This window comes from Onychomys torridus, chromosome 1, assembly GCF_903995425.1.
Source record: "Onychomys torridus chromosome 1, mOncTor1.1, whole genome shotgun sequence".
NCBI lineage: Eukaryota > Metazoa > Chordata > Mammalia > Rodentia > Cricetidae > Onychomys > Onychomys torridus.
Window position 1 is genome coordinate 164,062,884 of NC_050443.1, and position 23,773 is coordinate 164,086,656.

A 23,773-nucleotide genomic window follows, 5' to 3' on the forward strand; every position below is an offset into this window, starting at 1 on the left:
TGCAGAGTAAATGACAGTCTCTTCTCAAGAGGCTGTCAGAGGTAGAAAATGAAGAGCCGTAGATAAGTTAGGACATGCTGTGATCTCACGGTGTGCAGATTTGGGACATTATTTCACAAGACAGTGGTCTTTTTGTTTGTATTTTGAGACAGGGTCTCACTATGTAGTCCTGGCTAGCCTAAAATGTGCTGTGTAGCCCAGGCTGCCCTTGAAGGTACAGAGGTCCTCCTGCCTTTGCCTCCTTGGTTATAGGATAAAGGGCATGTACCACCATGCCTGATCTGGTTTTTGTTTTTATTATGGTTTAAAAACATACTAATTGACTGTTGTAACCATTTTTAGGTGCCATTAATTACATTCACATTGTTTTGCAACTGTTACCACCATCCAACTCCAGAACTTTTCATTCTCAAAACCACACTCTGCACCCACCAGAACGTAACCTCATACTCTCTCCCCCAGCTCCTAGCAACCACCATTCTACTTTGGGTTTCAATTTACTTGACAAATCTAAGAGCCTCGTGTAAGTGGAATCAAATAGTATTTGATTTAATTATTTCACATTACAGAAGGTTTTCAAGGTTCATCCATGTTGTCACATGTGCAGAATTTCCTTTTTATATTTCTGTGTGCTTGTGTGAAGGCCAGAGGTCAATGCTGGTGTCCTTCTTCCTCACAATTGCCCACAATGGTTTGTGGATTTATTTTGTTTCTTTTCTATTTTTTTTTTAACATTTGTATGTGTATATGTGTATACCTGCCATAGCATATATGTGGAGATCAGAAGACAGCTTGTGGAAACTGGCACTTTCCCTCCACCATGTGAGTTCTGAGATCAGTCAGGTTGACAACAAGCACTTTCACCAGCTCAGCCATCTTGCTGACCTCCATCTTGTTTGGAGAAAGGGTCTCTCACTGGGACCTAGGGCTTGCCAGTTAGGCTGGGCTGGCTGTCCATCGAGCCCCTGTATCCTTCTGTGTCCAACTCCCCAGTCATGGGATTATATGCACGTGTCACCGCCCCAGACTTTACGTGTGAATGCTAGGGGTCAGATTCAGGTCCTCATGCCTGAGAGGCCAGCTGACTGTTCTCTGCCCCACAGCACCCTCTGCAGTGAAGCTGTCCTTCTGCGCGTGCACACTCCCCGCAAAGTGTCCGCCCAGCCACTGATGGGCACTTGGGTTGATTCTGCCTTTTGACTGGCGTGAGCAATGCTGCTTTGAACATGAATGTTCAAGTGCATTTTAAGGTCTGCTTCTATTGCTTTTGGTCAGAGGGCAGTATTTTGGCGGGCAGGGGGTGTGGTGTGGTGTATTTGTGTGTGAAGCTTGCATGTCAGTGTGCAGGAAGATATACCCATGTGTGTGTACACAGAGGCCATAGCAGGATGTCAGGTGAGTAAAGGGCAGGCTTTCACTTCAGTCCTCTGTTGGTCCCTGCCTCCCTGCAGTCTGTTCCTGAACCAGAGCTCCCCTGTTGGCTGTTGGGACCTGCCTGTCTCTGGCCCCAGCGCTGGGGTTACATGCGTGTACAGCCACACCCAGCTGTTTATGTAGGGTGCTAAGGATTCAGACTCAGTTCCCCATGCCTGCAGAGCAAGTGCTCTTACCTGTGAAGCATTCAGATTCTTAAGGGGGTTGATATTATTGATTATTATTAATATTATTGGTTGATTATTGAGGCCTGCCAAGAGACCTTGCAAATTTTGGAATGACTCAAGGAAACTGTCCTAGAGGAGTGAGTTAAACAGGAGGAAGCCACCTTAGGGCTCTTATTCTTAAAGCTGATGGGAGGTACATGTCCACTGGGTATAAAGACCCTTTGGACAGTCTTCCTGAGGCAGCTACCTGTATCTCCTTACCTGCCTGGGAGAAAAAGAAGCAGTTACAGAGCCCTCCCCTTGACAAGTGCTGTGAGCAGGAGACTTGCATAGGTTCTTTCATTCTTTTAATGGATGGTACATCAATGTCTTTCATTCTTTTAATGGATGGTACATCAATGTCTTTCATTCTTTCAGTAATCAGCATTTGAGTTCCCGTGGCTGATCTCTGGGAAACCATTGATACCCACTCACCTCCCTCTCCCCCACTCCCACGCCCCAATCCAATAGAAGAGAATAACCAAAGGCTCACATAAGAGATGTAAAAATCATAAAGCAAGTGTGTGTCAGGAAGAAGATGCATGATGATAGCATCCTCATCCTGGGCTCTGTGCTGGGCGTGGCCTAGAGATGTGTAGCCGAAGGCAGAGAGACAGTGCACCCATCAGGAAACCCAGCTCCTCTCAGAGCAGATAGCCCTGGTTGTAGGACGTGGGGAAAGACTTTGATGTGGTTTCTATCAGATGCTTTTAACACTGTCCTGCTGAGGGGCCCTAGGGGTGGAGGTGACCCATCTGCCACGGTGGCTGCAAGTGATGGGCACGGGAGACTTGTAGTGAAGTGACATTCGAACTAGGTTTCCAAGAGTGAGCAAAGTTCCACAGTTGGGAAGAAGCATGGCTTTTTTGGTGGTGGGAGAGGGGAAGGGAGCCTGGGACACATCTTAAAAGCAATGGTGGGCACCAGTTGGCAAGAGGGAGGCTCTGGCAAGGTTCTCGGCTGTTGTTGTCTGGGGGATAGACATCTCAGTCTGCAGGGGCAAGGCCAAGGGCAGCTTTGTGGTAAGGTGCTCTTTGCTCTGTGTGTAGGGAAGAGGATGGTGCACTATTTGTTCCCAGATGGGAAGGAAATGGCGGAAGAATACGATGAGAAGACCAGTGAACTACTTGGTAAGTGTGGGACTCCTGTGGGTCCTTGCTGCCTGAGGTCCAGTTGAAGGCTCTGGCCTTAGGCTTGAGCGGGGAGCTCGGCATGCAGTGTGCATGGTAGGGAGATGGCAGTCCTTGGGGGCAAGACTGTTCTGAGAACAATATGAACCTGAGAAGCCGAGTGGAGTCCTTTGCCCAGTACAGCCCATCCCCCACCTCCAGATAAATGAGAGAACAGATGAGCCTCTGGGCCAGGAGTGAGGTTCTAAGAAACAGCTGGAACGGCAGATCACAGAAGAGGCTGGGTAGAGGGAGTGGTGGTGAGGGCAAGGCTTGCACATCAAGCTTCTTGTTGCTTGTTCTGTTGCTTGCTGTAGTCACACCAAGGGCAAGCCTCAGACGGGGCAGCTTCTGACCTTAGCTCCTAGACGGCGCCATTAAATATGACCCTCCTCTTGAAGAATGACATGAATAACTGGGGAGGAATGGCGGTTTTTGTGGCACCCTCGCTCTTGTGCCTGCGGGCTCCCCCTCCTTAAGAATAGGCTCATGAATAGGAGTTCCAGCTCAGATTTCTGGGGATTATTTGATTTGCCTGTTCTCTGTTCCCAGGGATGCACATCAGCATTAACTGACTTCCCAGAGCTGGGTGGCTGGCCCTGTGACCCAGGGCCCAAAGCTGTCTGCCATGGGAGCTGGTCTCTTTATTAACTCACACCTGAAATGCTAAGACCAATGATGGGATCCTGGGCTGAGTTATTTTCTTGTCCTTATTCCTGACTTTCATTTCTTCCTGGGTCTGATCGACAGGTAGTATTGGTGAGGGAATTTCTTTTTCCCTTTTCCTGACAGCTCATAAATGTCTCGAACTGACAACATGGGTTATACTGGTTTGCATATTCTCTTGGTCTCTAGTCTTAAACTGTGTGTCCTGCGCATGCTCAGTTGCAGTGAAGTGTTGATCTCTTCTTCTTATGAGCTGCTTGGGCTCCAGTCCCAATTGGTTTAGTCTGGTGCTATTAAAAATCTTGATGTGTTTAGCATATGACACTGATTCGTTGGAAACCAATACAGTAGTAATATCCTCACAATGCATTGTAATTTATAGTGCTCCCAGGGGGTGACAGCCTTGGAATGTCTAACAGGGGAGAACTTATGAAAGCAGAGGTCACGTGAGCTAACCACCACCGTCACCGAGTCCAGCCTCAGCTCCTGCCCAGCCCCTCATGTCCTGTCTTTCCTCCACACAGCAAATAAAGCAGGTAGAGCTGTGGAGGCCATAACAATAAACAAACCCAGCCCCTTTGCCATGCTTAGGCATGAAATTAAAATGAAGACTAAGGCCAGGTTCCCCTTTGTGGCATGACGTGCTCTGCTGTCCCACTTCGGGTAGTAGCAGCTTGGCTCGAGCACGCCTTCAGACTTCCTTTTGCTTCTCACAGCAAGAATGGAGGAGCGACTGGTTCCCCATTTGGCTGATTTACCTGATAATGACATTACCACACTAAGCCGGCATCATTCCAGGGACTCTACTTGAATTTCTTCATGTAACCATCTTCTTTGAGGCCCCACGACATAGGCACTGTTGCCCCCATTTTACAGCTCAGAGAAGTTAAGCACCATGTTGAAAACCACAAGGCTGGATGGTGTCTGAGCCAGACTGAAGCTTGGCTCCATCCTAGGAAGTAGTTGAGCCTCAGTGGACGGTGGCATAGTGTTAGAGCTAAGAATGTTTAAATCCTATTCTCTTTATTTTGTCCTTGTTTTCTCAAGACATGGTCCTCGTGTGTAGCCTGGAACTCACTGTGTACCCCAGGCTCCACCATCCTCCCACCCAAACCTCTTTAAAGCTGAGGTTAAATGTGTGTGCCGCCAAGCTCCGAGCTCCATTTCTTGTTTTTTATCTCCCCCAACCCCCAACCCAATTGCAAAATACTGCGCAAAGAAGTTGTTTGCTTGTCTGTTTTTGAGACAGGGTCTCCGTACATTGCCTAGGCTAGCCTCGAACTTTTGAGGCTCAGGTAGTGTCCGGCCTCAAGTTTCCCAAGTTGCTGGACTGCAAACACATGCCGCCATGCCTGGTTATTAATGTATGAATCTCATCTTCAGGACCAGAACTGGCTTGTCATACTATGAAGTGATTCCACAGATATGGTTTTTGCGGCAGTAAGTGAAATGGTTTCCTTTTTTTTCCCCAGCTAATACACAAATTTGATAATTGGTCAAACAGGTTTTCTATTAGAAAAAAAGCTCAGAAAGTAATTTACAGGGGAAGAATTGCCAGTAGGTGTGCATCTGTCTGGGACAGAGTTCCTCCAGTCGGTGTTAATAAGCATGTTAGTGTCATCTTTTTTCTCCCCTCTCGGGGCTATTCATTCCCACCCCCCACAATGAACGCTGTATGTATTCATGGAGGGAAAAGCTGAAGGGCCTTGTAACAATGATCGGAACATCAAACCAACCCCCAGAAGAACACAGCATGTCCAGGGGGCCGAGGCTGAAGGGCAGACTGTCCCCCAGCGATTACATTTGGATTACCTCTTAATCTGCTTTGGTATTTGACCGCCGGCCTAACCACCACAGGCCGCATTGGGAGGGAGCATATTGAGCACTTTCATCCCCAGGCACTTCAGCGGCTTTATAAATGACCCACTCGATTCCCTCCAGCCTCCTCAGGGATGGGCCACGGCAGCTGTTTAATAGCCACATAGCAATGTTGCAGTGTTTTAGGGCAGAAAAGAAGAATCCTGCATCCAGTTTAAGCTGCAGGGAGTATTTAGGAAAGGGGAATGTAATTATCCGTATTGGAAGTGGGCCAGGCCTTGGAGCTTTGGGGAAAGAGGCCTTTAGGACCTCCACTTTCCAGCCCACCTGAAAGATGGGGCTGCTTTCAGCAGTCTGGGGCATCAACCTGCTTCCTGCTGACTTGGGAAAAGGCCCCCAGGCACTGCCTTCTCCATACATTTCCCGTCAGACCTTTTACAGGGTCACTGGAAGTCTGCTTTCCAAAGACTGGCCCTGACTCAGCCGGGAAGAGATGACAGCGTCCCAGAGAGCTGCCTTGCGCACACCAGTTTGGGTTTAACATATAATCAAATCAGTGACAGCAGGCGGAAAGAGCCTTCCATTTTGCCTCAGGAGCTGTCCTTGAGTACAGGAACAAAGGCGACCAGAAAGCCAAGGCTGCGTCTTTGCACGGGTGCACTCTTGCCCACACGCACGGGCAAAGTAAGGACTTCAAAAGCTTGCATCAGATTTGCCTCTTGGGAGGCTGGAAAGGGGGACCTCTTTCTGTTTTACACTCTAACGAAGACTAGAATCCCCAAGGTGTTACACAAAATAAGAGCCAAGAGTGCCACACTCCTGTGACCCCCAGTGGTGCTGAGGAGAGAACTGAGGAAACCAGAGTGCTGTGACTCTTGCTTCTGGGGCAGGTTTCTGTGGAAAGTTGGGCTGGCCTCTAAGAGCCATGCTGGTGATGTCCCTAGGCCAGCCAGTTTAACGGAGCCCATGACTACATGGCCATCCTGCTTTGCCAGCCCAGCTAGGTAGTAATCCATCATATTACTTCCCCTTCAGATAACCAAACCTGGCCTTTAGAGGCTAAAGTATAAAAATAGAAACACAAGCTGGGCATGGTGGTACACACCTTTAATCCCAGCACTCAGAAGGCAGGGGGATCTCTGTGAGTTTGAGCCCAGCCACAAACAGTGTGTTCTAGGACTACATAGAAAGACCCTGTCTCAAAACAAAGGAAGGAAGGGGGGGAGAGAGAGAGAGAGAGACAGAGACACACACAGACACAGAGAGAGAGAGAGAGAGAGAGAGAGAGAGAGAGAGAGAGAGAGAAGAGAGAGAACATAAGGAAAAAGAAGTACTGGAGAAGGTTTTGGAATATCACATCTGTTTAGAACACTTGGAGACTATAGTTTACCTCTTTATTGATGACTGAATTCTGAATATGGGGTCTAAGACCTGAATTCTTTGTTCGTTTTGTTTTAAGGCAGGATTTTGTTATCTAGTACAAGATAGCCTATAGCCTCCATCCCACTGGCCTTCTAAATATGTGGCACCATGATCAGTAGACCTGAATTTTACCTGTCCCTTTTGCAAATAGATCTCACTGTTCCTCAGTAATTCTTTATACTTGCTCCCCTGGAGAATAGAGGCAGAGGTTGAAGACAAGCAGGTCGGGGAAATACTTTCTCCTCAATAAATAAGCAAATGTTAGATGTTTCCTAGTTGAACTTGCCCCCTTTAAACCTGTGGTGATTGTGTTCTGCCATACAGCAATGCCATGGGGACCGAGGGGTGCTCATTTGCTCCCAATTCTAAGTGGTCTCAGCTAGGCATAGTGGCGCACACCTTTAATCCCAGCACTTGCAAAGCAGAGGCAGGTGGATCTCTGAGTTCACGGCCAGCCTGGTGAGTTCTAGGACTGTCAGAGTTACATAGTGAGACCCTGTCTTGAAGAATAACAGATGGTCTCAGGTGCTTACATAGTTGTACCCTGATACTGTTGTCACCTGTCTGGGGAGAAAGTCATTTTCAGCCTGTTTTTTTTCTATAGATAGCTGTTGCTGGGTTTTCCCTCCTCCTTCCTAGAGCTGAGGAGCAAACCCAGGGTCTTACACATGCTAGGCATAGGCTCTACTACTAAGCTGCACCCCATTCTGTGCATAGCGTTTGGTACATGGTTTGAGGACCCAAGAGGGAGCAGGCTTTGTCATAGTGAGCTGCTGCGAGGAGGTGTCTGTCACTTGTTTGCAGCTGTGACAGAGGCCCCTGAGGCCATCTGCCCTGGTGTTCCAGTGGGGTGTTCCAGTGGCTAGGTTTGCATATAATCCTGGTCACAGTCCATTCACTTAAGGAAGTATTTGTGGGCCTAAGAAGTTGCCTAGAAAGCATATTTCCAAGTTTTACTCGTCCATATTAATTTTCATTATAAACTTGCAAATGTGTTTCTAGGGAGAATTTTTGGCCCTAAGATGTAATAAAATCACACTGCAGAATGCAGCAGACCTTATAAAAAGCCCATATTCGAGGGAAAGTTCTAATTCTACATCACGCTTTTGTGTTCAGCTTTTGTGCTCACAGGAGTGAGCATGTGCAAGACTGGCCCAGCTGCCCATGGGCCTGATGCTGACACCCTTCCACCCCACCCTGAAAAGAGACCCACCCCTGGCAACAGCTGTGGTAGCCCACCAGGCCCTTTCAGAGTTCAGCTCCTAGAGCAGCTACAGGAGGCTGCAAGATTTTGGCACCAACAGCTCAGCTCTTGCTGTAGGATGCCCCAGCTTGGCAGCCCTGACTTCTTACTACAGCAGAAGGGCAAGGAGAGGGTGCACCTCAACAAAACCTCTCCACTGGTGGTCTGCACAGCAGCAACCGCCAGCACAGGGCTGAATGAGCCTCAGTGAGCTCCTGGCCGTTTTCCCAGTGCTACCCACTGAACTCACATCTGGATTTATGATTTCCATAATATACGTACCTTATTTTAAAAGACAAACACAAACAACAACAGGAAGCAGGTGGCTCAGGTTTGTAAGCCCAGCATCCGTGATGCTGAGTCAGACAACCATGCTGAGATCAGTAGTAGATCTAAGCTAGAACAACTCTTCATCACAAAACAAACCTAGAGGAAGGAAGGGCAAGGGTTAAAAACAACATCAACCACCCCAAGAAAAAACCTTCCACAAACATCTGAGTTGTGAAACATGGGAAAGTAACAATGGTTATTTGCATTATCAAATTATAAATGTAAGGATCCATTTTATAAAATCAAATCACACTACAATAAGTGTATTTAAAATGTAGTATATAAATGCAGGCCAAGCACATAAATCTCACAAAATACAGTGTATTGCTAAGACTTTATTTGTTAATTGCAATACTAGAGGTTGATTCCAATACTTAGAAAAACTGAGTTACACCTCAGCTGGAGATTGATTATTTGTTTGTTTGTTTGTTTGGTTGGTTGGTTTTTTTTCCGAGAGAGGGTTTCTCTGTGTAGCTTTGTGCCTTTCCTGGAACTCATTCTGTAGCCCAGGCTGGCCTCGAACTCACAGAGATCCGCCTGGCTCTGCCTCCCAAGTGCTGGGATTAAAGGTGTGTGCCACCACCGCCCGGCTCAAACTCATTTTCTTATATGGAAGTAGGAGGATGCATGAACACAGGAATCTAGGTTTGAAGACCGGGAATGTGGCTGAGTAGGGTGAACGCTTACCTAGAGTGCAGGTGGCTGTGGTTGGGTCCACAGAAATACATTAGCCAGGCCGAGTGGTGTACAACTGTCTTTTTTTGGAGGCTTTTGTTTTGTTTTGTTTTTTCCTATACAGGGTTTCTCTATGGCATTTTGGTGCCTGGCCTGGATCTTGCTCTGTAGACCAGGCTGGCCTGGAACTCAGAGATCCACCTGTCTCTGACTCCTGAGTGCTGGGGTTAAAGCTGTGCCCCACCACCGCCCGGCTCGAGATTATTTAAACACAACTTGTGGGCTGTGGGGTTCATTGTTGTTAAGCCAAGTATACCTAAAACAACTGAATGTCTTCATTTGGACTTTCTGAATCGTGAGACAATCCTGGCCAACAGCAGAGGGAAAATGCATCCAAAGGTGGGCATCTGGCAATCTTGCAGTCCTTGTACTTGAGGCCAAGACAGAAGGACTGGTTTGAAACAGCCCAGGCTGTCTAGTAAGACTGACTCAAGAAACAACAACAAACCACAGCCAAACTCCATTTGGAGACCCGGAGTTCCAGAAATGGCCTTTGTCGGCTCTCTGCCTTCTGCTGGGTACCACACCCCATGATTCCCAGGGCTGCATCCCAGTTCCAGGTGTCTGCCTACCGTTGAAGTGGACTTTGCAAGCTGTTGCTGAAATGCCCTAGTTTGATTTCCTAGGTCATGCGATTCCTAGATCAGATGCATTGAGACCAGAGCCCCGGCGTGTCCTGCTCCCCTTATCCAGTGTCTTGTCAGATTTAGAGGAAAGAGCTTTAATCCTTCGCTTGTTCTCTCCCCAGTGAGAAAATGGCGTGTGAAGAATGCCCTGGGAGCCTTGGGCCAGTGGCAGCTTGAAGTGGGAGAGCCAATGCTCTCAGGAGCCGGGAGCCTGGGATCCGAGCTCATCAAGGAAAGTAATGCCAATGTATGTCTGTTTGTCCAGGTTCTTATGGGGACTGGGAGGAGACTCCTGACCCCTCAGGGCGGGGACCACAATTGGTTCACCACCTTATATCCACTATGCCCACCTCACCACAGTAGGTTGGTGTGAACACCCAAAGCGTTTATCTTGGCCATTCCAGGGCAAGGCCTCAGGCCTGTTTTGTCACAGCAATAGCAGCTGCTTTAGGTGGGAGCCATAGAGGAGAGCAGAGGGCTTCCTGTCTTTCCTGGCTAGAGCCTGGGGAGGGCAAGGGGCCAACCCTTTGTACCTTCCCCAAGAATGGTCCTTGATAACCTGGGCATCAATAGCACGTGTCTGTAATCCCAGCACTTGGGGAGTTGGGAGTCAGGAGAAGCAGAAGTCAAGGACATTCTACTACATAGCGAGTCTAAGGCCAGCCTGGCTGATTTGCTTTTCACAGCCCATCTTCATGCGCAAGGACACAAAAACAAGTTTCCAGTGGCGGATTCGAAATCTCCCCTACCCAAAGGATGTCTATAGTGTCTCTGTGGCCCAGAAGGAGCGCTGCATCATTGTTAGAACGACGAACAAAAAGTGAGTGGTGTGATGAGCACCCGTTTCCTTGTGTATGAGCTGGGTCGGGTGGAGTGAGACCTCTGGCTGCTCCTTATCTGGGGGCAGGTGTACTTCCACCTCAGGGGTGCTGAGAGTGCATGAGCTGACTGCACGGCAGTCTCCCTCATGGTAGAACCCGAGCCAGTGTCTAGTTTGGAGCCTGTCATAGTTGGGGGCTTATGGGGCTCTCTGTTAAATGGATGAGGACTTCAGGGAATCACCTAACTATTAACTTGTGGTCTCTGGTAGTTTTATTCTAAGGCTGTTATGTCCTTGACCTGGTGAGCTTGGCTTGATGACGTCACTGACTTGGCATGGAGCCATGTCCTGGAAGGCACACCTGCCTGGGTGGCAATTTGAGACTGAAACACCAGTCTGCAGCAGCAGGCCCTCGTCCCTCCCTGGACTAAGGGGAAGTAGGCAGAATTTCGGCTCTCAGAAATCTCTAGAATTCTGTTGCAGAGTCCCTTTATAATCTGCTGGGGGTAGGCAGTGGGTGCTATGGTTTGAGAGGTGGCCCAGGTATGATTACTTTGGGTTTCTGGTGCTCTGACTGATCACAGTTGAAGAATCTAGAAATGAATCCGTTTCAACCTGAGCTAGAGAGAGAGAGTATGAGGCCAATTCTCAACTGGGACTTCATTTTGGGAGATTTTTAATCTCCTCATCCACAAACTGCCGAACTACCCAACTTGCTGCTTGAGGTACAGGGCCTGACCCCATGGTGCCTGCATGCCATTGCAGCTTCACAGGAGAGCTCCCTCCCGCAGGTGATGTGGTACAATCTCCCTTAGTCTAAGAGGCCTACCTACAGGGAAGCAGAGGAACTCCAGCCCCCTCCAGTACAGCCCTGGGCCCTTCCTCCTCTTAGCCCCCACACCCTATCACTTTGGCAGGGGTAAGGGGACAAGGGAAAGGGTAGAGATGAATGAATTAATTTCAGGGTTATTGCTGTACATGCAGGCAGCAGCCCCTGTAGTGGACCTTGTCTATAAATATAAAGTCATAATAATAAGGGTTTGCGTTTATAAAGCACACTGAAGTCCTCAGATAAAAGGCAGTTTATTCCCGTTATTGTTCTCATCATTAACAGGAGTCAGTGCCTAAAGTGGAATTTAGCAATTTCAGACAACAGAGAAATTGCCTGTAGGAAAACAAACTCCATGCTTCAGCAAGCATTCCCTGGCGGACAAAGCCCTGGGTCCAAACTGGGAACAGAAGTGCTTCTGATAGCATTTGAATCTGCAGCTCAGCGCTTTGTGGAGCTGGCTGCTGCCTCCTTTTTGTCCCCCAGAGGTCACTGTGGAATACAGATACCAGGCAGAAATGTGATTACAAGCGAGTGCTAGAAGAGAGGCCAGCTAGCTCACCAAAAACTTCATCTGTGAGCAGATCCTCTGGGCCCCATCTCCTGCACTCATATACCATATATGCCATAGGTGGCGCTGTTGGCCAGGGGCTCTGTGGCTAGTGGAGTATTCTAGCACCCAAGGGCAGGGGTTGGGGACACTTGAGATGCTATTGGAGGCAAGGTAGGATGGGAGTGGTACCCTGGGAGGAGGGCTTCCCACAGAGGGAAAAAAAATGGTATTTTAGTGCTCACTTTGGAATTGAGTTTCTGTATCCTAACCAGGCTCAGCCTGCCCTCTGCAGGTCCCTCTTTTAGGAAGAAGGCTGGAGAGGCCACCAAACTTAACCAGCCCTTTGCTGTGCCTAATGGAATTTCTACCTTCCAACTGGAGAAATATAGTCAATACCTGTACTTCCAGCCATCCAACAAAACACAAGTGTTCTATATGAGCAGGGTTTAATTTCTTAGAATACTTTTAGAATCTCTTTCCTGATCATCACACCATCCAGAGGTGGACATGAAGTGTATTTATTCCTACCTCTGTATTAATGGTTGTAGAAATGCATATAAAAGTCAGCACAAAGTGACCTATGCAGAGAGTGTGGCCTTCTCACTCAGGGCCTATGCATTTACAGTGTACCCACCAGGGTACTTTTCATGGCTTCCACCTTTCTTCACCTGGATGTGTGCCCTTGTTTAAGATTCTAGAATGTGGTCCTGACCACAGCTACACATAGTTTGCCTTGTTGGTATGCGCCTGGCCCCTGCAGAACTGAATTTTGCTTGAAGAAGTTGATTCTGTGTCTTATGGTAGTCTAGTCCTTGGCCCCTGGTATTAATAACATGAATCGGGAAGGAAGAAACCATTTCTACAGGATCCTGGTGTGGCACCATCTGGTCTTGATAAGCGTGTTTGTGTAAGGAAGGTTCCGTGTCTCAGCCTGGAAACTGGCAGCTGTAAGGGGAGACAGAGTATGCTGAACTAGGAAGACCGGCTTAGATCTAGCCTCTGCTAGCTGTCAACCGTAGATTCGGGCAAGTTCTCCTCATTTGTGAGAAGCGTGCTTACACTACCTCACGACGGTTTGAGGAATCTGACATCACATACATGCATGCACCCTCACCATGGCCAAGCTGCAAAAGCAAGGGATGCAAAGAGCCTGCCTAACCTGACATAGACACACTATAACTGCAGGCTTTATAGTGAGCATGACTAGACAACGGACTCCACGCTCAGACAGCTTCCAGATGGTCGGACTCCCTTTGGCAAGACTCTGAGAACCTTGAGTGGGGGCCCCGGAAGTGACAGTGTAGTTTGCCTAGTGCCTGAGGTTTAAGCTTTACCTGCTGCCGATCTCAGGGCAGGACTGGCTGGAGACTTCTCTGGATACCTGCCAAGCCAGTGTGCAGGCTAGAGGAGAGTGGGGCAGGGTCTGTGCACCTGTCCACGGCAGTCTTGGCCCTGCCTTGGCTCTCCTTCTGGGGCTTCCACCGAGCCTAACCTGTACCCCTTGTCCATTCACAGTGCAGGGGGTCGCAGGGAACTGGGCATGGGGTACAAGCAGAGTGGGACAAAAGGGCACTCCGACTTTTCCAGAAGCACAGTGGGTTCCTCTCATCCAGGTCCTGGTGAAAAATTCAAGTTCAGTCACTGTTGTGACAACCTCTAAGGTGAGTAGGTGAGTGGGGGCAGCTGTGCAGAAGGGAAGGCAGAGTCCTGTACTCATAGCATCCTGGATGTCGGAGGCTCTAGCAGTGGCTGTTTGACCTCACCCAATAAACGAAATCCATCATAGATACAAAGCAAAGCTAACCCCCCCAGGCCTGGCTTTCCCTGGCGACCTCCATTCCCTGGCCGTTGCAGGAGGAGGATAAGGCAAGCCGTACACCTTTGAGTTCTCTGTGATCCTGAAGTTGCCATGGGTTGGGACACAACCAGGCTGTTTCTCCTCCATTGGTCCCGCCTGGGGTGGGAGGTGCTTCTCTCCCGGTCCTGCTTTCTGTGTGTATTTGCAGGGAAGATGTTAACACTTCCTAACAAGCCTTTGTGTTCACCTAATCTCCGCTGTTTAACCTTTGACCCCCTGCTATTATCAGTGTCTGCCACCTTTGCTGGCCAGACCAGGGCCCCAGGAAAAGCCCTCACTCAGCCTGATGGCTAGGAAGAGGATGAAGCAAGCATTCCACCCGTTGCAGGCAGATGGATCGCCTTTCCCTGGGGGCAGAGCTTTAGAAAAGAAAGCCACTTGCCCACCATTCGGATCCCCAGCCCCCGCTCCTTTTGAACTGTCAGTCTTTAAATAAACATTCTTTTTCTGCCTTGGGTCCCCGCACCTTGGTGGGGAGAGGGGAACCTGGGAAGAGAGGGGCCCCAGAGCCTCTTCTGAACTGAGGGATTTGGGCAGGGAAGACGGCAGAAGCCCTGCATTGATGTCCGCTCTCTGAGTCCCCAGGGCATCAGGGCTTTTGAAGTGGACTCAGTGTAACTGTCACCACCAGGGCCAGGGCCCTCTGAAGTATTAAAAGCCCATTCTCTGCAGGCCCTTCTCGAGTTTGTTTGTACCTGCCTGAGGCATTTCCCTCCTCAGCCCACACAGCCTCTCCCGGTACAGAAAGTGATTTGTCCAGGTAGGGGCTCTAGCAGCCCCTGGCTAGTGCCCAGCCCACAGGTCCACCAAGGAAATGGAGAGGAAGGGCCTTCTTCAGGTGAGGAGCAGGCTTGGCTTGAGGAAATCTCCGATCCTGACTCAACCGACAGCTGACCAGGAAAGCAGGCAGGATCCTCCCTCCCTCTCAGTTACATTTCCTCTTGGCAAAGCCTTGTTATCTGTGCTCTCTGGTGGTTGGTTTTGTGTTTACGCCATATGAAAATAGATGAAGGGGTCCAGTCCGGGTCCCCTCAGTCTCATGGCTTGTCCTCCCGGGAAGATTACTTGAGGTGGACTTCCTTATCTGCTTTTAGTTGTCAGAAATGAGACCTTGAAAGACACATAGAGCTGGGTAGCAGTGGCGCACGCCTCTAATCCCAGCTCTCGGGAAGTAGAGCCAGGCAGATCTCTGTGAGTTTGAGGCCAGCCTGGTCTACAAAGCTACACAGAGAAACCCTGTCTCGAAAAACAAAAAACAAACAAAGAAAAGACACATCGTCATCATCATGGGTACAAATATGACCCGATCTTTCAGTGGGGTCTCATGTAAGGAGTAACTACTACTCAGGTAAGAAGCCTTAGACATCCTGCTGATGCTTGTTAGGTGTCCCATTTCTGGTGTCCCATGAGTCTTGGAGTGTTCTTTATATAGTTGGGAGTGCCAGCCCTGTATGATGAGTCACTCTGACCCCTGGGCTAATCTCAGAACTCCCACTGGCTCTGCTCACCTTTGGTTGGCCTGGCGTAAGGCTACCATCATCCTTTTGAGTCCAGGACCACAAACTCAAAAAAAACCAGGTCATTCTTGTGCGTTTCCCTTTTTCCTGTCTGGCTGTATAGAAAGTGGGGGAGAGCTGTGTAGAAACCTGGTAGTACAGGGCCTGGTGCCCAACTGTCGGGGTTACTGTGCTGGCTCCCCAGCAGCCTCTTGGTGTCCCCACAGGTACTACAAGAAGTTCTCCATTCCTGACCTGGACAGACACCAGCTTCCTCTGGATGACTCTGCACTGACCTTTGCTCACGCCAACTGCACCCTGATAATCTCTGTAAGATTTGTCCAGACTTGGCATCAGGAAGAGGTTCCCCCCTCCCCCACTTCCCTGCTGCAGACACCCCAAACCCTAGGTGCGCCTGTTGAAAAGCAGGCGTCTCCTGCCCACCTGAGGGGCTGGGACATGACATCTAACAGTGCCATGGAGAGGACTTGGGTTGTCATCCTGGGCTGCTCCTCCCCAGCCACAGGACCCAAGCAAGGATCCTCAAGAGGCAGAGGGAGCGTGTGGAGGGCGGGGCTAGTGAGTTCCGCCCTCTCCCTGGTTCCCTCCACAGTATCAAAAGCCAAAGGAGGTCATGGCGGCTGAGTCAGAGCTACAGAAGGAGCTAAAGAAGGTAAAGACGGCCCACAGCAGTGATGGGGACTGTAAGACCCAGTAGCTGTCCTGGTTACCTCCAGTGAGGAAGCTGTGGGACGTCCAGGCTTGGGCTCTTCTGGCACAGGGCAGCTTCTTCTAAGAATTAGAGTCCATGGAACTGGCTCCTGGGACACAGCTTGCTTCTGCCCAAGGTTTTGTTCCTGAGTAAAGTCATTTGGAGTTGCTCTAGAAGGACTTTCCGTCCACTTGTGTACGGTGCCTGTTCTCAGGCGCCCTGGCCTTCCTAGGGAAGGTGCCAGTGTGACAACCCCCCCACCCTGCCACCCTGGAGAGGAAAGTAGGATAGGGCTGGGCAGCTTGTAAACTCCCTTGTGCTGGCTTGCCTTATACAAGTGGCTGGGGGGGGACTCCCCTAAAGTAGATGTGGGGGGGAAACTCCCCTGAAGTAGATGTGTGGGCTCCCCTAAAGTAGATGTGGGGGGACTCCCCTAAAGTAGATGGGGGCTCCCCTAAAGTAGATGTGGGGGGCTCCCCTAAAGTAGATGTGGGGGGGACTCCCCTGAAGTAGATGGGGGGAACTCCCCTGAAGTAGATGTGGGGGCTCCCCTAAAGTAGATGTGGGGGGACTCCCCTAAAGTAGATGTGGGGGGACTCCCCTGAAGTAAATGTGGGGGACTCCCCTGAAGTAGATGTGGGGGGGAACTCCCCTGAAGTAGATGGGGGGCTCCCCTGAAGTAGATGGGGGGGACTCCCCTGAAGTAGATGTGGGGGGGACTCCCCTGAAGTAGATGGGGGGAACTCCCCTAAAGTAGATGTGGGGGGACTCCCCTGAAGTAGATGTGGGGGGACTCCCCTGAAGTAGATGGGGGGGCTCCCCTGAAGTAGATGCGGGGACTCCCCTGAAGTAGATGGGGGGAGGACTCCCCTGAAGTAGATGGGGGGGACTCCCCTGAAGTAGATGGGGTGGCGGTAAGAACATTCAGCAATCTTGGAAAAGGCACAGAAAGTTAAGACACTGTGGTTAAAGTGAGCAAGCCTACAGGTTGTCACAGGTGTGTGTGGTGCGCCGGAGTAGTGCCCATGGGTTCACAGCCTAGAACGCTTCCACAGCCCACAAAGGCGGAAGAAAAGAAACCTTTGTTCTTGGGGACACAGAGCCACGGTTTTGTACAGGGGAACCTGTACACATTCCTGAGTTTAAATCTGATCTGCCTCCCTAGAGCCTCCTAGAATGACCTAACCACCAAAGAATCAGATTTGCGAACAACCAAATTTTATTTTTACAAAAATGAAAATCATAGCACATTTCCCACAACTGGCCTGAGGAATGGCTAGCCCAGAACCCCAAACTGACTGGTGTCCTTTGTCCTTTTTCTTAGTTTCAAAGCAAAACCAGGCTAGTGTCTCAGAAATGAGCCCCCAGCTCCAAGAAGTTGGCCAAAGTCGAGACCTGACTGAGGAGGCAGCTGGTACCAGCAGAATTTCCAGCAACTAACTGCACCTCTTTTTCTAGCTGGGATGGTGGGAGCCCCTCACCTCACTCTGCAGGCTGCTATAGTGCTACGAAGGGCTTGGAGAGAGGGTTGCCCTTGCCAGCCCAGGCCCTGACTTTGGCTCTATTGTACACACCTGAGTTCAAGTCCATTTTCCTAAGACCAGAGGCACTGGGAGGGCTACATCAGTCAGCCCCAGTGTCCAGGAGGCGGTTGCTTCAGGTGCTAGGGCATTGTGGCCACGGGTCTAGGAACACAGCAGGGTTGGGAGGAGGAGTGAGGTATCAGTCATGTCACCTGCCAGGCAAGAGAGGTCCCTGAGTAGCTTACTTGCCCAGCCCAGAGGCAGGGGTGGTTTGTCATGGGTTCTGAAAGTCTAGGATGTGGAGATTGTAAGACAGTGCAGCATAGAGATGCCTGGTGGTGAATCGCAGGCAGTACACAGGACTGCTGAGTGGAGTTGACGTCAGCGGGAAGGCCTGGAAGGGAGGACACAGGAATGAGAAGAGCATTTCAGTTGGGAAATGGCATGCCCCGACTTAGGAGTCCCAGACCCAGTGAAATAGAGACATGAACCATAGGTACAACCTTGGCCACAGTGAGTCTTGCCATCCCAGAGGCATGGAACACTTACATGCAGACAAGCCCTCTGGCGCCGGTCCCACAGCCGCACAACACCGTAGTAGGAGGAGCCTGTGGCAAGCAGGTGGTTGCCATCAGTCTGCAGGCAGTATAAGGTACTGTCATGGGGCTCCTCCCACTCCATGACGCATTTCCTGTCCGGGAAGAGAGAGTGATACTGACAGGTTTGGGTACCCTCCCTCCAGCCCAGCTTCCCGAGGGATGGAGACAGGCTAGGGAGCCCTCATGGGCTAGAGTAGCTGCCTGACTCAGCAGCTTCTTAACAACCAGACCTAATGGAAAAGGGTCCTCTGCAGAGGCCTCCTGTGAGCCTGGGGACACAGAAGCAACACATCCTCATCTCCCTTCTCCTGACAGACTACCTGACCTAGGATCCACGAGAGACGCACACGAGGTCTGGGAGAGGATGCCAAGAACAGTTTCCTGCTGACTTGTTGGTGCTCTGAGAAATGTCTGCCCTCTTCAATCCCCCAGGCCACACTGACCAGAGCAGGCTAAGAGTAGGGAACCTGAACTTGACAAGAGTCTCTGTGCCCTGCCCTGGGCTGACCCAGGACTGAAAACTGCCTGCATTGGTACCCACCCAGCACACTCACCGGGTACTTGTGCGGAGGTCCCAGTAGCGAACATAGGTGTCGTAACCACAGGACAGCAGTGTAGAGGGGGACTCATACATGACATCCAGCACCCCAGCCCCTGGGGGAAAATCACTGCCCAGATGTGTGATCAGCTGCCCACTGGGGGGAAAAGAGGGGCACAAAGTGAAAGGCTGTCCACCTTGGCCATGCACGATCTTTCACCCTGCAAATGGCGTCATAAAGCTCTCCATCTCCTGGGGGTGCTCCCTGAGGAAGAAGATGCCTGCCTAGCTACTGAACCTCCAGCTAGCAAACTGCCCACCCCTCCCCCAGTATCCCAACCCCTGGCTGAAGCCTCAGTAGTACAAATACAGCAACCCTCCATCACACCTGCATGCTGGCTGCCTGTTCCCTTGGGGGCAATGAATGGGTCAGCCCCCCTCACAAGCACACACTTGGCTACTTTATACTCCTTGATCTGGCAGGTCATGCAGTTCTGAGCTGCCCTGAGTCCAGTGCCTGTAATCTGGGGCTCAGACCTTCTTGGGATAAAGACCACACAAAGGGGAAAGGGGAGCCCTGGGAGATGTTAAAACAAGTAAACACCTTTGTGTCCCGCGGCAGAAATAGCTGAGGAAGCAGCTTAGCCTGCTGGTCCCTGGTGTTCTCGGTCCCTGGCCCCCAGCCCAGGGCTAGCACGCCTCTGTGATCACAGCCCCCAGCCTGCTGGGCTCCAGCCTGCTCCCCCACCCGTACCCCACCCGGTGGCCGAGACCAGATTACTGAGAAGAACAATTTCTTTGTGACTGTGTAATTCCCTCCGTGACCGCGGCAGTGGGCAGACCTCTCACCCCATGCCAGACCCCTAGCAACCAAGTAGGGGGGCCTCTTGGCCCTAGCAACTGCCCCTCAATCTCAAGTGCATCAGCTAATCCTTGTGGCCAGGGAATGGTGGCTGTACTGAGCTTCTGCAGATGTGTAGAGGGAATAAGGGGAAAAGGTGCCCTCTGGGCCCAGTGCCTCAGCTTCCTTTTCACGGCCCTCCTTCATGGTATGATGGGAGAAACAAGGCCATGAACACATCACAGGGATGCTCAGGTAAGAGGCCTGGGCACAGGGCAAGAGGGGAGTTCACTTACTCAAAACTACAACTTTGCCCTTAGCAGTGTCCCACAAAGGGCGTGAAGCAGGCTGGGCTGCCAGCCATGTGTCTAAACGTCCAGGCTGTCCCCATCACTCATTCTTACCCAGCCTACTCCCCAAAAGGCAGCCATCATAAAAAGCATCGAAGAAGGAAGCTGGGGCTCTCTATTTACCTACTTAGCTTTTCACTGTGAACACTGTGAAGGCCTCCAAGGAACACTACTGCTGTCCACTGAAGGGTTAAGTCCCAAACGGGCACCTCTGTGCCAGCCACTTTCCCAGGGATATATATCCTTGATGTATGCAGTGGCCCAGTGTCGGCCTGAGGAGATAAAGACAGGCCTATCTGTCAGGGATTCTGGGGGACCAGAGACATCTCCCCAGGTCAGTGTCTGATACAGACCACTAGGCCTTGCTTCTAGAGAGACCCTGCCTTTCTAGAACAGCACCAACCATGACAGCCATGGGAGGCGGGCAGATCCACTTGCATCTGTGTACACCAGGTGGGAGCTCATCCTCCGCAATTCTCCCTCTCCTTCCCAGATTTTGGGGCCCTGCCCACTCCATTAGTGAGGCTGTAAGGAGTGATTGAGGAGCTCTCTCTCCTCTTTAATCTATGGAAGTAATTTCATGTTTGTTTGAAACAGAAGATGAAAGACCGGGTGTAGGGGTGGAGCCCAGTGGAGCCCCATCTGCCTGTCCACTGTGTTGCTGGGATTCTGAGAGAATCAGAGCTGGGTACGCACCGCTGGCTGGTCAGAAGTGAGAGGGGGCACATCCAATCTGGATGGATCCTGTCCACTGCCCAAGGGGTCTAGGGAGACCCAAAGGCTCAGCCCTTCATCTGCTTGTCCCAGCCTGGGAAGTCTCTGCTTTCCTTTGTCTGGGACTCTCAAGGGGCCACACACACTTTAAACCACCACTACAAAGATACAGTTTCTTTGGCCTTGAGGCCTCCACTCTCTGTTGTATAGCGAGGTTAAGTTCAGAGCATCAACTGACACACCAGGCTCTGGGAACCCGCCTGTCTCTCCTAATAGTGACCCAGCAGTGCACGGGAGCCCTGCTGGGGCTTTGATTTGGGAAAACAAACAGAAATGGCACCACGGGCCCTTCAGGTTCCCACCCCAGGCCCAATTTAAGTAGCAAACTGTAGCTTAACTGCTGTGATGGAGGGAGACTGGTCCAACAATGGCCCTCAACAGTCTGTCTGTCTGTCTGTCTGCTTTTCTCACTGCAAGTGTGTTCTTGTAAAAACGATTAGATTGCAATTTGTATAACGTGGTGACCCCCGAATTCAGACATTTCACCCCTTTCTCTAGAAAGAATGCTAAGAATGCTCCTCGGCCTCCCACTGTAGGAGGTGAGGGGTGGCGTGTGTAGAGACTTGGCTGTCCACAACTGGTGGGAACCAGGCTGCTGCTCAGAGCCCCAGGCCAAGACAGGAGCAAGAAGAACTGGGCTTGTCACTATAGAGAGCCAGACAAAAAGTCCCTTCCCTTCCAACTCTTGCAGACAAAGCCTAGGCCTCCAGGAGCTGCTGAGGGCTGGAGACCTCCACACCCTAGCCTCCTGAGCCTGCCTCCAATAATTCTCTCCACCCAGGCACGACACAGACAGATGGGGCAGCCTGCAGGGTGAGCCTGAGGAGTGAGGCAGGCTCAAGAGGAAAGCTGAAGAAGGCTGTTCCCGAGGCACAGCCTCCAGCACTGTACAGGGAGAAGCAAGCTGAGTGGGACTGTATCCCCGAGGAGCCTCAAAAGAGAAACCAGGTGTCCTGGGCCTGGCTCACCTGCTAACCAGGAGGAAGAAAGTGAGATAATGCACTGCCATCAGCCACTCTGGTCCAGCTGCCAGGCATTCCCCTGCCCCTCCAGCCTGAACCTTACAGTCGAAACACCATGTCCTACTTCATTCTCAGCCCAGGCCTTACACCTCTGGCCCATGTACTCACCATAAGCCTCTTTACTAGAGTATTCTGAGGCTTCCAGCCCACAGTGATGCATGCTGTGGCTCTCACACCATCTTCCAGCTACTTTTTAACATTCTGATGCTGATAGTGCTTCCTGGACTCCCTGTACATGTACATCCTCATCCCCCTAAGTGTCAGGCCACCTCATCTGGCATGTGCTACTCTGAACCTTAACAGTAGTTTTGAAAGGCTGAATTATGACAAGCAGTTTATATCTTCTCTCCAAGGGCAAATAGCCTGTAATTTAAATCAGGCCCAGGGAGCACGTCAAGAACAGTAATTTCCCCTCTTCTCTCCCTCCCTCAACCATTAACCAAGCACCTTCTACATACAAGGTACTGTGCTTTAACAGAAACTACAGGGAGATGTGAGCTGTACTATGAAGGACACTGTCCAGTGAGGAAGAGAAGTCTACATTTACCCTCAGCTAACAATAAAGAGAAGAGAACGTTCTATAAGGTCAATAGAGTTTTTTTTTTGAGCTGAGGATCAAACCCAGGGCCTTGTGCTTGCTAGGCAAGCGCTCTACCACTGAGCTAAATCCCCAACCCTCAATAGACATTTTTCAGGAAGGGGAATGAGTGATTCTTTAGGTAATGATGGGATTGTAATGGATAGCAATGACAAGGTGATGAGGCTGGCCATGTGATTCAGCTAGAGGCTTGGCAATATGAGGGGACACATGGCAGTCTCTGGCATCTAGCCCTCAGAGACCTGTGAATACACACACATCCCTAATGTCATGAAGCACTGTGAGGCTTGGGGCAGAGTAGTAGTCTCAGATTAGCCTCTGATTGGGAATAAAGAAGCCAAAGCTACAGAGGAAATACCTTCAAGTCACATACCAAGAAGACAGAATCCAGGGTACAGGCTGAGTTGCAAAACCAGCCTGGTGGTAACCTAATGGGAATGGCTGTATAGGCCTCATGGTAGCAGTTCACATAGCTGAGTCCCTGTGTCTGGAAGGCACTACACTGAGTACTTCACACATACTGGCCCATGTGGTCTTTATGATAGGCCTCTCCTCGACCCCTTTGGTGTTTTGAGACAGGGTTTCTCTGTGTAGCCCTGGCTGTCCTGGAACTCGTTCTGTAGACCAGGCTGTCCTTGAACTCACAGAGATCTGCCTGCCCCTACCTCCTGAATACTGGGATGAAAGGCGTGCACCACCATGCCCAACCTAACTCCGTGTTCTTTTAAGCCTCCAAGTCTACCATTTTTCCCTGTAACAACGGAGCGCCACTTCTATGTCTTGATCTGTCACGGTCATGTGTGGGTAAGTGGGCCCTACCCCATGTCAGGAGACCTGTGACTTGCCCCTGTGGGAACGGGAGGGTCAGGTTGGTTGCAAGCCCCGGCCCTGCCCTAGCAGATACAAGGTCCACCTTCAGGTCCTCATTTGTACTTTGCAGGCCTCTCTACCTCTCAAGTGCCTAAGGGGCTGGTCCTCTAGTAAGAGAATCAAAGGAACAACGCCCCCCCCACCCCCCCGAAAAAAATATTGTTTTAAACATTTCTTGGCAAGGTTGTGCTTATGGAAGTCAAGGAGCAATTTAAAGGAGTCTGTTATCTCCTCCCATACAGGTTCTGTTGTCAGGCTCAGGGACAAGTACCTTTGCCCACAGAGCCTCCTGCTCCAGATTTCAGACCTAACAGTGGAGATGTGGGGATGATGCTGAAATGTGGCGTCCCTGCGACGTCAGGAGGAGGCACAGTGTCTGTCACATGTATGTGTGTGAGCATGTATCCCCTCCAGCACCCACCAGAGCACACGTGTTCAGACACAATGGCTCAGAGGCCAGGCAGCCAGGCAGCCCACTTTGTACTGCTAACAAGGGGACGTAATTACAGGAAAGGGCAGCCGGGCAGATAAAAGGATACAAAATTTCAACATCTGTTGCCATAAAGGGATAAGGAGAAGTGAAACGCAAAGTATCAGTTTGGTGTCAGCAGGCAGAGAGCCAATTTCAAAGAGTTCAGGAGGACAGGACAAGAATGCAAAGCAGAAGGGGAGAAAGAATAAGAAATTACAGGGTTCCTTAAAGAAGGAAAGAAAAAAGAGAAGGAAAAAGCTGTCAGTAAT

General features: G+C 50.5%; 2 protein-coding genes across 7 annotated transcripts in view; one reads left to right on the forward strand and one right to left on the reverse strand.

Moving 5' to 3' along the window:
* Dpcd (deleted in primary ciliary dyskinesia homolog (mouse)) overlaps nucleotides 1–22,168 on the forward strand; it is a 23,679-nt gene extending 1,511 nt beyond the window's left edge. The window contains exons 2-7 of one of the 6 annotated variants that reach the window (XM_036170900.1): nucleotides 2,690–2,770; nucleotides 9,772–9,896; nucleotides 10,336–10,469; nucleotides 15,433–15,535; nucleotides 15,819–15,878; nucleotides 21,324–22,168. In XM_036170900.1, coding sequence (XP_036026793.1) covers nucleotides 2,690–2,770; nucleotides 9,772–9,896; nucleotides 10,336–10,469; nucleotides 15,433–15,535; nucleotides 15,819–15,878; nucleotides 21,324–21,359 — 539 coding nt within the window. In that variant the 3' untranslated portion in view covers nucleotides 21,360–22,168. Of the gene's footprint in view, nucleotides 1–2,689; nucleotides 2,771–9,771; nucleotides 9,897–10,335; nucleotides 10,470–15,432; nucleotides 15,536–15,818; nucleotides 16,094–18,354; nucleotides 19,371–21,323 lie in introns of those variants that run through there. The other 5 variants (XM_036170908.1, XM_036170892.1, XM_036170921.1 and 2 more) reach the window with 5 other exon arrangements.
* The window catches only part of Fbxw4 (F-box and WD repeat domain containing 4), an 83,256-nt gene continuing 76,596 nt past the window's right edge, over nucleotides 17,114–23,773 (reverse strand). Inside the window, exons 7-9 of the mRNA XM_036170859.1 lie at nucleotides 18,594–18,734; nucleotides 17,990–18,131; nucleotides 17,114–17,834 (exon numbers count right to left, since the gene is read on the reverse strand). Of these exons, the coding sequence (XP_036026752.1) occupies nucleotides 17,715–17,834; nucleotides 17,990–18,131; nucleotides 18,594–18,734 (403 nt within the window). The 3' untranslated portion in view covers nucleotides 17,114–17,714. The remainder of the gene's footprint in view (nucleotides 17,835–17,989; nucleotides 18,132–18,593; nucleotides 18,735–23,773) is intronic.